The 12293-nt window shown below is 37.9% G+C and overlaps 1 protein-coding gene across 3 annotated transcripts in view; it reads right to left on the reverse strand.

Annotated features, from left to right (window-relative positions):
• Positions 1–486: 486 nt before the first annotated feature.
• The window catches only part of LOC134649390 (uncharacterized), an 85067-nt gene continuing 73260 nt past the window's right edge, over positions 487–12293 (reverse strand). For all 3 annotated transcript variants that reach the window (XM_063504130.1, XM_063504132.1, XM_063504131.1), the window contains exons 2-7: positions 4550–4746; positions 3656–3784; positions 2794–2913; positions 2083–2245; positions 1659–1787; positions 487–1307 (exon numbers count right to left, since the gene is read on the reverse strand). In XM_063504130.1, the coding sequence (XP_063360200.1) occupies positions 1073–1307; positions 1659–1787; positions 2083–2245; positions 2794–2913; positions 3656–3784; positions 4550–4746 (973 nt within the window). In that variant the 3' untranslated portion in view covers positions 487–1072. The remainder of the gene's footprint in view (positions 1308–1658; positions 1788–2082; positions 2246–2793; positions 2914–3655; positions 3785–4549; positions 4747–12293) is intronic.

Raw genomic sequence — 12293 nt, forward strand, 5'->3', positions numbered from 1 at the left:
TTTAATAGCAAATAGCAAAACCATATAAGAAATTACGTAATACGAATTACTAAATATTTGTATGCTTTCTTGTCGTTTCTGTAATACGATAACGTTTTGATACATAGCTAAGATTAGTATTTATAAAAATTTCAAGCACCCGCTTTTGTTGAGTTAAGTTCGAGTTTTGTTGCGATTTTAGTTAAGTTAAGTTCAAGCAGCTTTAACACCATTCTTGTTCTGCTTCTTTTCTGCACTCATGCTAGAATAATTTCATCGAGTACAAATCTAGGATGGAAAATAAACATAGGTACTTAATTATTTTTACGACTAGGACACATATACATACATATGAGCATTTCACACAATACAATACACACCGTACATAATACTCACATACATATTAATGATGACGTAATAAACAATTTTTGAATCAGGAATAATTTGTTAAGTAATAAAATAACTATTTATGACATACACTAATTTGAAGTTTAATTGTTTACTTTAATTGTTATCAACACTCATTCACATTCCTGAATTGATCTCGATCTCTTATTCACATCAATTTCCTACATACGATATTTGGCGGAACATATTGCTATACATAGAGCAAATAAAGTACGATAATAATTGAGACATTTGTTAAACTGATTGAGTAATAATTCTGAGCATAGGTTAACAATAATTACATACTTTGCGTCTGTGCTATACCTTAATTACATTTAGGTAAGTTCAAAAAATAACACAAAATATTCAGAAGTTGGTTTACTTTAGTACTTAGATATTAACACGTATATGAGTAGTGATGAGTGAATTTTAGTTTTAGTAAGTGTGACAATTCGTCAGATGGTGCTACTAACGGAAGACAGACGTGATTATTTGAGCTAACATTAAAATCAATATGCAAAGGTAATGGTTTAATGGAAAAAATTACATCGTACTCCGTTCCGTTTTAAACAACATGCCTCGATTAGTCGGGTTCAATATGACCTCGCCCAATCATCCTAATTACCAAAATAAGTTCACATTTTCCTCATCAAACATAATAATTAGGTATATAAATTATCTAATGATTTCAGTCCTTTGAGATCGGTTAGCCCTTTCCTTCGTTTGGTATCGTGATGGAGACTGTGGCTGGTCTGGTTCGGTCTGAGGCCCTGTGGACGCTGGCATGCACGGAAGCGCCTCGGCATATCTCATCGGTCGTCGTCAGCTTACACTCGACAACTCGGTAGTTGCACGTCGGCGAGCCGCAGTCGAAGTCGGGCCGAGTCACGGCATTCGGGATATCGTTCTGGATCATTGGCTCTTCTTTGAACGGCGGACAACTGAAAACAGACCACGTTATATTAAATAAATATAAATATAAAGATCAACCTAGCCCCAAACCAAACTAAGCAAAGCTTGTACTACATACTAACTATGCTGGGTACTAGAGGCGACGATGTACATACTTTATAGATAAAGACATAACTATATACATAGATAACACCATGACTCAGGAACAAATATCTGTGTTGAATACGCAAATAAATGCCCGTACCGGGATTCGAACCCTGAACCATCGGCTTCATAGGCAGGGTCATTACCCACTAGGCCAGACCGGTCGTCATATTGCATTGAAAGCAAGGATATTAAACATTCAAAATTACTGATCAGATTATTTATTATGTGTATACCTCATAGGGGGTGGAGTTGGAGACCGTGAAAGAGGGAAGCTTGCCACTTCTCTGGATATGGCGAGAGACTTGATAGATCCAAATGTTGCTTCAGGGCTTAACGGAGCTCCTAAAACTGACGCCATACCCCTGGAACAAATAAGGCATATTATGTTATAGTATGAGCAGTTGAAAATATCAGTGCTGTTAAAGAAGTTCAATATCAAGATGGATCCCAAATACGACTGAAAGTGATACTTACAACAATAAATTTGATCTTATAGAGTCTGTGCGGAAAGAGAAGAGTCGTGGAATGTATGGGGTCCAATACATTACACGACTCTTCTCTTCCCGAACAGACTAGTAATTGGGAGTGAGCGGGCAAAGCATTAATTTGTAAATAACAATTAATACATATTCTGAGTAAGTGGATAAAGACACTTACACGACGGAGTCAGATGGCACAAGGAAAGGTAAAGGTGGCGGGCAGGGTGCGTCAGCCCGGGCGGGCGATGCAGGCTCCGTGGAGCGCGGGCAGCGTGGGGATTCCCCATCCTCCACCAGCCCGAGCCAACTGCGTATACCACGCCATATACCGCTAGGACTACCTGAAAAATTATAAACAGTTAAGTAAATAAGTCATAAAATTTTATCTAAGCGCTTTCCCAACTCGAATCTGCAGAAGCTTGATATGACGGCCGTATGCTTAGAAGCGGCGTGGGCATTAGTTTTGCGAGCGTTTTAATCACTTTTATCTTTATTATAAGTCTTGACTGGACATTCGCACGAATCACAGCCTCTAAACTCTAGATTAGAAGACAAAAAGACTGAATTATTATATGCGAGGTATGTCGTTTCCCAAAAACGATTTCCACGCCTGACGTTGCAAAAATATAACCAATGGTGGGATTGACGTGTTCAAAAAAAATTGATAGGTACAGTGTACAGTCAAAGATTTTAATTTCGGACTCATTTTGTACCTTGTCACAGTGACAATAGTATGAGGTCTCTAGCGACTTTTATATTGATTGTCACTGTGACAAGGTACGAAATGGGTCATGAATTAAAATCTTCGGCCGTACATGTCAACTGTAAAATTAATAATGATCCATATTAGATGCCACAGTTAGTCAAAGATTTCATGACAATAACTTACGGGAATATTTTCTGCTATTTTGTGGGCTCAAGGGATAGAAGTCGCCGTGAATGGGGCAATGGAATGCCAGTCTCCTTTGGCGTCGCTGGGCGGCACGCATCAGTATGCATAACACGATACCTGCAACAATCAATTATATTGTTATATTCAAACCACATTTGATTAAATATGTAATGTTTAATTTTAGACCTTTAGAAGCACTACATACAGTCCAAATCTAAATGGGCTCAATGTTTGACTAGTGCAGTTTAGTCTTAGGTCGAATATTGTTCGAGTATTTTAGCATACAAGTTAAAGAGTAGACATGGCGTGATATGCGTACGCGTTGGTATCTACGCACCTTTCGACATGTATTGGATTGTAATGTGATGTTTTAATTAGCAGTCTAGTCTTTCATTTACGTCAACAGAAACCAGATTTAGCCACCGTGGAAATCATATTATTCTGGACGTCCGCTTTTAAATAAATTTGTTTATATCATATGCACACACATACATTTATAGCGTACGCCAACATACTTACATGCAATTTAAATTATACGGTTTTAAATTATATTTCAGTATTTTTTTTATTGAGAATTAAATTAAATTAAATGTATAATTTTATTAATAAGATAATAGTTTATAAAGCCGATATAGGAACTATCATAAAATGTTATCCATAAAAAGCCGACCACCACTTTTAACGCGGCTATTTTAAGAAAGTTCATTTCATAAATTGAGGCGTCTAATAAAGAGTAATATTTGTCTTTAGAACGTACGTAATTTAATTTGATATATCATTTGATATTCAAGGGTGTTGTGACTGTTGTGGTCTGTTTGTGTAATATTGTAGAAGAATAATTAATTTATGTATTACTAACCAGCAATTGTCATAAGTGCACCGGCGACTATGCAAACGGGGCCGAGCACCCGAGAGTTTCCTGTAAATGCGATCCGCTCTTGATAATGATCCTGCTCTTCATTCTCCCCACGGACACGGTATGACGTAGCTGTAAAAAAATATTCTAGCGTCATACAAAAGCCATCATTATGGAAAAGTCATTCGTTATTACGAAGTCTTTTATTTCTGAGAATATTACAACCTCCATTAACGTTTTGCTTTTACGAAGCTTTTCTGAAAACGACGCACTTTGCTACACATTATTGTTAGTTACGCCATCTATATTTTAGTGTCAACTTTAATTACATTTGAAAATGGAATGGTAATTTGAATAGTACACTGGTCACCCAGTCATTAATTTCTGCGCTATTCTTAAAGCACAATTTTCTACTTCCGGTCAATTGGTCGAATTGAATATGCTAGTTTCCTGTTGAAAAGTTATTGATAAAATTCATGAATGTCATCAAATTATATTTTATTTTATGATCGCGAATAAAGCAACCTCATCTCACGTTCATATTATTATTGCATTTTCAACGATTTATATACATAGATGGTCAAGCAGATCTTATCAGTAGAAAAAGGCGGCAAATTTGAAAAATGTAGGCGCGAAGGGATATCGTCCCATAGAAAATTTGAATTTCGCGCCTTTTTTTACTGACAATATTCGCTTGACCAGCTATAATTCACCTAAGTAGATATGTACTTTATTTCAAATATTTAACCTCGCATACTTAAAGACTTGTTGGTTATTTCTGCTTGGAAACTAGCCCATTTTATGTACTACTTTCCAAGCAGAATAGACCTATAATGTAGAGAAATGTGGAAACTCTAAACACCTGCAACTCCTGCAAGATCGAAATTGTATACTAACCAGTAAGCACGCATCCAACCAGCATGAAGAGGAAGCCGAATATGGGTAGGACGATTTGGCAGTTGGCGGCGACCACGACGCCGGCCACCGCCAGGCCGCCCTCAACTTTCTCGACGCGCAGTCTTGAGATGGCGGGCGGACATCTCGGCTTGCCCACCGGGGCTCGGACTAGGGGCTCGCCAGGAGGTGACGTTGTCCTGTAGCAAAGAAAATTGGTATTTAGGAAAATTTTGTCGATAGAATTATAGGTAATGGGTAAAATCAAGTACACGATTCGTAATCGGGAGTAAAAATGTATATTTTATTTTAAGGATAGCAAACAAAATATTGTCTTCGGTTACCGCGATAGTTTCTCATGAAATAAAACCACGAACGCTGTAAAGGGTTCGAAACGTCAGGATGTAGTATAAATTCAATATGTATACGCGATATAATCCGTTTTAATAGTTTTATTTCATTTGATAGCAAACAACTTGTATATTATAATATGTATAATATATGTATAAAATTAATACAAGTATCTATAACCAACGACAATATCCCCAGTATCCACTAAGTATGTTGGCGTTTGTTTGACGTCTTTGTGTGATGATACTGATGATTTGTGGCGAAAGGGTTAATTTTAAATTAAATTTGAAATACTGTCCGGCCAAGTTGGCGGTTGACATGGGCAGCTGCTACGCGTATTAATATCACAATTTGTATACCTATCACACACGTTAGCAGTGAAACGAGAATTCTAAACAATAGTAATTTAACGAATAGCTTTAGCCAAAATTAGAAAAAGATACTCAATTTATTTGTAACATAAATAACTAGCTGATGATACAAATTTATCACAAGCTTTTATGAACAAATATAAATTTTCTAAGGCAACGAACTCTGAGTGTCGAAATAAGATTATTTTGTTAAGACGTGGGTGAATCTCATAAATCAAGACCGATGAATAATAAAGTAGGGTCGTATCTACTACTTATTTAGTACGTGTTTAATATGAATACACGATTTTTACTCGGTTAGCTACAAAGAATATAATACTCATGGTTAGCTACATCACAAAGTTTTTTTTCGTATTTACCCCAAGGTATTTGAACTCTTATAAAAGAAGTTTGAAGATGCCCTTTGGCCCTTTCCAACTTTTCTTACATTACTCTATTCATTATATTTTTTTGGTTGACCTATTCTTATTTAGGAATGACCTTATTGAATGACAAATTATTTTACAAATGGATAGTTTTGCGATTTTCGTCTTTTTTAAAGTACTTATTTAAGTACTTAATCAATCGTTTTAGCCCCCTGTCGCCTACTGCTGAGCGTATGCCTCTCTGGTGTGTTCCCATTTGTCCCCGCCGGGACAGATGGGAATAGGTGTTATCATTTTACATAGGGTAACGGCACCAGTGGCCAGCCAGGTACCAGTGGTCAGCCTTTTGAGTCGTTTATTGGTCATAAATATCTGGTATATTCGTTTAAACAAATCGCGAGTACTCAAATAGGAGCTTTGATTCCTTATTGGTTAATACGTCACACGACAGGTGCGGTGAGGGAACGGGGGGAAGAAATATATTCGTTCATACAGGTGTTGTTTGTCGACGAGTGCAATAGTGTCATGTCCGCCATATTTTTTACTGCACGTGGTGTTCTCTTAACAGGCAAGAAAAACTATGTTTTAATGTTAAAAGTTATTGTTTTTGTTAATGATTGGTTTATTTATTAGTTTATCTATTAAATTGCATTATATTTGAATGAAAATATCAATATTTCACTTATAAATTGAGGGGGCTGGCCACTGGATAACACTTTTTTCCAAAGAATCCAGTGCCCAGCCCCCCACGGCTGACCTTTGGGTTATTCGTTTATTTTATTATTTTCGAGCCAATGCGACCGTTAGGACCGTTAAATTTACATTTTCAAATTTAATTAAGCATGCCTTAGTCAATTTAAAGTAAAACCCAGTAGTCAGCCGCATTTGAAATAACGTTTTAATGCGGCTGAGCACTGGGTTTCGCGGATCCAGTACTCAGCCATTGACCTTGCTTGGTAAGTCGCTGCTAAAAATATGCCCACATTTTTAAACCATATCTCATTGAAATAAGGTTCAAAAGTGTATACATATTTTTGACGTTAACTATACATAACTATCATTTTGCTTTTTCCTGGTCGGTATATGACTTTGTTTATTAATGATAATTAGATCTGCATAGACTCGATTAATTATTTTTTACCAAATACCTACTAGAAACATTATATATTACCTGATTTACCTCATTAATTTTTGACGGATTAATTATTAGAAAATAAATATTGGGATTCTTAGTTTGCAAGAACAGTGTTAGTTAATTAAGTACCTATGGCCAACAAATTTCGTGTCATAAGAATTGTATGTACCTATAAGATTTTTTTTTATTAAATAAGTAAACAAGTAGGTAAGTAATACATATGTATATGCAAAAAAATATAAACTAAAATTAAAAACTACAACTAACTAAAATAGTAATAAAAATAGATATTTGTATAACATCGTTGATTTTGATATATGCAAAAAATTATAAACTAAAATTAAAAACTACAACTAACTACAATAACGATAACAAAAATTAAAAAAAAAAATTATAATATCGTTGATTTTGATATAAATATTAGTGATTTTGATCTAATTATATGAATAGTTTATATAGGCTGAGTACTGGGTACACAGAGGCTGCTTACTGGATTTTGGAGGCTGACTACTGGAGAAAAGTGCCACTTTTTGTTTAAACTTAATTAGAGATATTATAAAGAGGATTGTTATTTTTTTTTAATATTTTGTTTTAAAACTATGATAAACAATTGATCTAACATCTCAAAATGACATCATTTGTTTAATTATCCGACTAATCCTGTAGAAATGCCGAACGTTCAAACTTAAAAAAGTCGTTATAAGGCTGACTACTGGTGCCTTTACCCTATAACTCATCCCCATTTGTCCCAGTCTCATGTACGGTGGCGGTCACGTGAGGCGGAGACAAATGGAAATACATACCTACACCACACCGCTAATAAAATAATACAACGCTTCTCTTCGTGGGTACGCCGTACGCCACTTATCCCGTTAAGTATATCCTGTACCCCTAGTGTACATTTCGTGACGTGACGTGAGATACGCGCTAGCGTTAAGTGTCATTTTGTATGGGATTTTGAGTTTCCAAAACATCCCGCTTGGCGCGCTACGCAAACGCGAAAGCTCGTCACGCTATCGAATAAAAATAACACTAGGGCTTCTGGCGGTCTAGCATGAGTTGCGTTCTCGCGATGTATGGATGGAGTCGCGCGCGAGAACGCAACTCATGCTAGACCGCCTGGGCTAGTCTCATCCACACACACACACAGTAGTAACAGTATTACGTCTATTTATCTCTCTGCACGGCTAGCACATGATGGGCGCGACAGTCGACAGGCGAGAAAATGCCGCGACATAGAGCTCTCTCGCGAATCGGTAGCATAAGAGCCGCGCGACAACCCGCTGTCTCGCGGACAAATGTCAAAGCGACATAATTTTGTCGTTTGACAGTTCCACGCGGGATACTCTCGAAAATCGTAGCACGAGTGTACTATGGGAGACAAAATGTCCCGCGTTTGAACGTCAAAATGAGAGAAATTGTCTTCGAGGCTAGAGGGTCGCGACTAGGGTTTGCTCCCGGTACTGAGTTTGGCGACAAGCGCATTTGGTCGAAGTTTTGTTGACTTTTGTTCTAAAAGAAAGATAATTTTCCATATTTTATATTTATTTCATACTACAACACTTTTTTGTTTAAGTATAATTTGAATCTTGAGTTTCATGATCATGCCATTAATATCAAAATTATTATATTTTTTCACAATGACTTGTTTGTTCTCTTAAGTTAAACGAAAATCCGACAGAAAAAAATCTAAGCCTGTACGATCACGACCACATCAACAAAGCAAACCTTTGGTGGCGAATTGACTGGGGGATAATTAATAGAAACATAAATAATTGATACAAAAATATTACATTGCTAATCCGGGAAACAATTACGTGCTATCAATCAGTGCTAACCCGTTATATTTACACGCGTATTTTTACATGCAATTATTGTTGACAACCTATATTATGTCGCTCCTTAGGTGTTTCCATTCATTGTGGGATATAAACAACACAATCCCGACCTGAATATTGCGATCAACCTCACTTATAATAAGTAAATGCAAAAGTAAATCTGTACCTATGTACAGTCAGCAGCAATAGTTGCTAAGCGGGCGAGGTGTTCAAAATGATCTTGACGCGACTTTATTGTTAATAGAATAAGAGCGCGTCAAGGTAATTTTGAACACCACGCCCGCTTAGCAACTATTGCTGTTGACTATATGTTACCTCTTGACGCTTAATCCGCCGAACCGATTTAGACGAAATTTTGTGAAACAACATTCCACAAAGAATGCAAATAATGAATCTGGCAGCTCAACTCAAACTCCACCTCACAGAAGACCACAGCCGTAATACTTACTTTGTAGTGTACGAGTTGGTACTAGCCTAATCCTTAAGTTACGATTCCCACCGACCGGCTGGAGTTGGGCCGCGCCGGAATGCTTTTTCAGTGTACCTATTTACATAATGTGTGGCAGAAGCGATAGAATCCGTCCGGAGCCATCCGATCCGCAAGCAGCCGACCGGCTTTGGGCATACAAATGTGAAATGCGCTCCGACTCCGACGAATCGTACTTAAATCTGAGTACCTATCTCAAAAAGGTCAAAGTAAATAAAATCATTTAAAGTTTTTGGTAGTATTTATTTAAAAGTCACATTATTTGAGAAGTGTTATCAACACTCGACTGTCCTTGCACGGAGTAGGTTCCCAACTTGAGCCCTTCTATGTCCTCCGTGATGGCAGGAGGGCTGCGGTTAGCAGCAGCATGCTTAGGTGTAGAGAATACCTCCGTGTTTGATGATAGGCTTGTGCATGATTGTCATTCAATGTATCTTCGAAGCCAGCAATGCAGCGGCTAGCCAGCCATAAGGGAGATATGTCGGGGATTAGCATAAGATATTTAGTCTGTAAATAAGATTTAAAAGGAATGTAATTTTTTTGCAAAAGACAACGGAAAAGAGCTTTATGAAGATTGAATTGTGTACGTAAGTACTTACAACTTGACTTCTTCGTAAAGATGGTATTTTGTTAGCCAAAACTTTTAACAAAACGCCAATTATTCGTAAGGAGTTGTATTTTAATGATTAGGTAGGTAATCTTTAGATAATTATAATAATATATTCCAACTTGTAACGACAAAGCGAATCAAATTTTGATTGACAGTATTGACACTGACATTTTCGACTTAAAAATAATATTTGCTATTTTTTATTCTTCATACTGCGAGAAAGAGACAAAGTTATCGTGACTAGGGACGCTCCGTTTCTAAGGCTGACTATTCATTACTTATCCGATTATTATTTTACCGATTCAGTGTTGCCACGAATGAAAAGTTTGTTCCATGTATAAATGGCCACATTGGCTAAGTCGCGCGCGGGATGGCTCTCTCTCGTGGAACTCTTTTCTCGATGTGCGAACTCATGCTGCCAAAATCGAGGAATTGACAGATAGAGATAGAAATTTGTGACGGGCGACTGCCGTCTCTCGCGGCGCGAGCTATCCCGCGGGTAATCATGTGCTAGCCGTGCAGGTTACATACATTGTCAACTACTTAAGTGACACAACCGTTGGCTCTGAGCAAATGTCTCTTGTAATTTTGGCTCAGCCTTGAGTTTGTCGTACGGGGGACTAAGTCTAGTTTATTTTTGCTACTGTCTATAATTATTCACTAACGAGTATTTACACTTTCGATGTTCAACAAATTAAATTAGATATAGCAAATTTGCAAAAAAAAAGCGCTGGTGGCCTAGCGGTAAGAGCGTGCGATTTGCAATCCGGAGGTCGCGGGTTCGAACCCCGGCTCGTACCAATGAGTTTTTCGGAATTTATGTACGAAATATCATTTGATATTTACCAGTCGCTTTTCGGTGAAGGAAAACATCGTGAGGAAACCGGACTAATCCCAATGCGGGCCTAGTTTAACCTCTGGGTTGGAAGGTCGGATGGCAGTCGCTTTCGTAAAAACTAGTGCCCACGCTAATTACTGGGATTAGTTGCCAAGCGGGCCCCAGGCTCCCATGAGCCGTCGCAAAATGCCGGGACAACGCGAGGAAGATGATGATGATAGCAAATTTGCAAATAGTGTCCTCTCTAAGGGGTAGTAGAGTCTCGTATTTCTTTTTAGTATACATACCGGTTTACGAGGGGCGTTCAATATATAATGAGAATGAGATGCAAACTCTTTAAATATTAGGAAAGTAAATACTGGCCGACAAAGCTAATCTACCTAGCTGATTGCCATGAAAAAAAAAAACTAACTGTTCTTTGTTTAAAAAAAAATACGGCGATTTCTTTGCGATGCTATTGAGTACGTTAGCGAAAATGGAGAAAATTGAACTGCGCGCCGTTATCAAATACTTGTGTTTGAAATTTTTTTCTATGGACCAAGTCAATTTAGATTTACGGGACACTTTAAGGTCTAATGCTCCTCCGTATTCGACAGTCGCACGTTGGTGCGCCGAATTTAGACGTGGAAGAACATCGACCATGGATCACCCCCGCTCCGGACGCCCTACTACAGCAGTAACTGAAGAAATTGTGAAAAAAGTTGAAAACTTAGTTTTGGCGGATCGTCGTGTCACGGTTCGTTTTATTGCTGAAAATGTAAAGATTTCAACGGGGAGCGTGCATAATATTTTACATGTATCCTTGGGTATGAAAAAGGTATCAGCGCGTTGGGTACCCAGAATGCTTACTGACACGCATAAACAAACTAGAGTCGAGATTTGTCAAGAAGCTTTGGACCTAATACAGCAAGACCGGGAACTTTTTTTGGCGCGATTTATAACAATGGACGAAACATGGCTCCATCATTACGACCCTGAAACGAAACTGCAGTCTATGACATGGAAAAGGCCATCATCTCCAACTCCGAAGAAATTCAAGGTGGGCCCATCTGCCGGTAAGGTCATGGGCTCTGTTTTTTGGGATGGTAAAGGGGTCGTAATGATTGAGTATCTCGAGCATGGAGCCACTATTACGGGCTCTTTATATGCCAAACAAATAGCAACATTGCGCAATTAGATCCGTGAAAAACGGCGAGGTAAACTCTCGAAAATTGTGTTGTTCCATCAGGACAATGCACGGGCACACAAGTCCGCCGTTGCAATGGCTGCAATACGTGATGCTGGGTTCGATATCCTTAAGCATCCTCCGTATTCACCAGACCTCTCCCCTAGTGATTTCTACCTATTTCCGAGATTGAAGGAATACCTAAGAGGCAAGAAATTTGAAGACGATGACGCGGTAGTCGCTGCAATACAAGATTTTTCAAGTACTCAAGATGAAACCTTTTTTAGAAATGGAATTTTAAGTTTAGAAAAAAGATATACTAAGTGTATTATGCTAAAAGGTGACTATGTCGAAAAATAAAATAACATTTAATAAAAGTTGTATATAACATACTCATTCTCACTTTTTATTGAACGCCCCTCGTAGTTGTCCGGATTATATGCTGAGATGATATATGTTCAGAGTGATACCTACCATGAGTACCTAAAAAGCATCACTCAGTGAATGTATTCTTGAATCTTGAGTGTGTTATTGACGTATCAATTTATTACTTAGTTGCTTGTGCTCGCTTCAGGCGCAAATCTACT

Source organism: Cydia amplana, chromosome 7 (assembly GCF_948474715.1).
Source record: "Cydia amplana chromosome 7, ilCydAmpl1.1, whole genome shotgun sequence".
In the NCBI taxonomy this organism is placed as follows: domain Eukaryota; kingdom Metazoa; phylum Arthropoda; class Insecta; order Lepidoptera; family Tortricidae; genus Cydia; species Cydia amplana.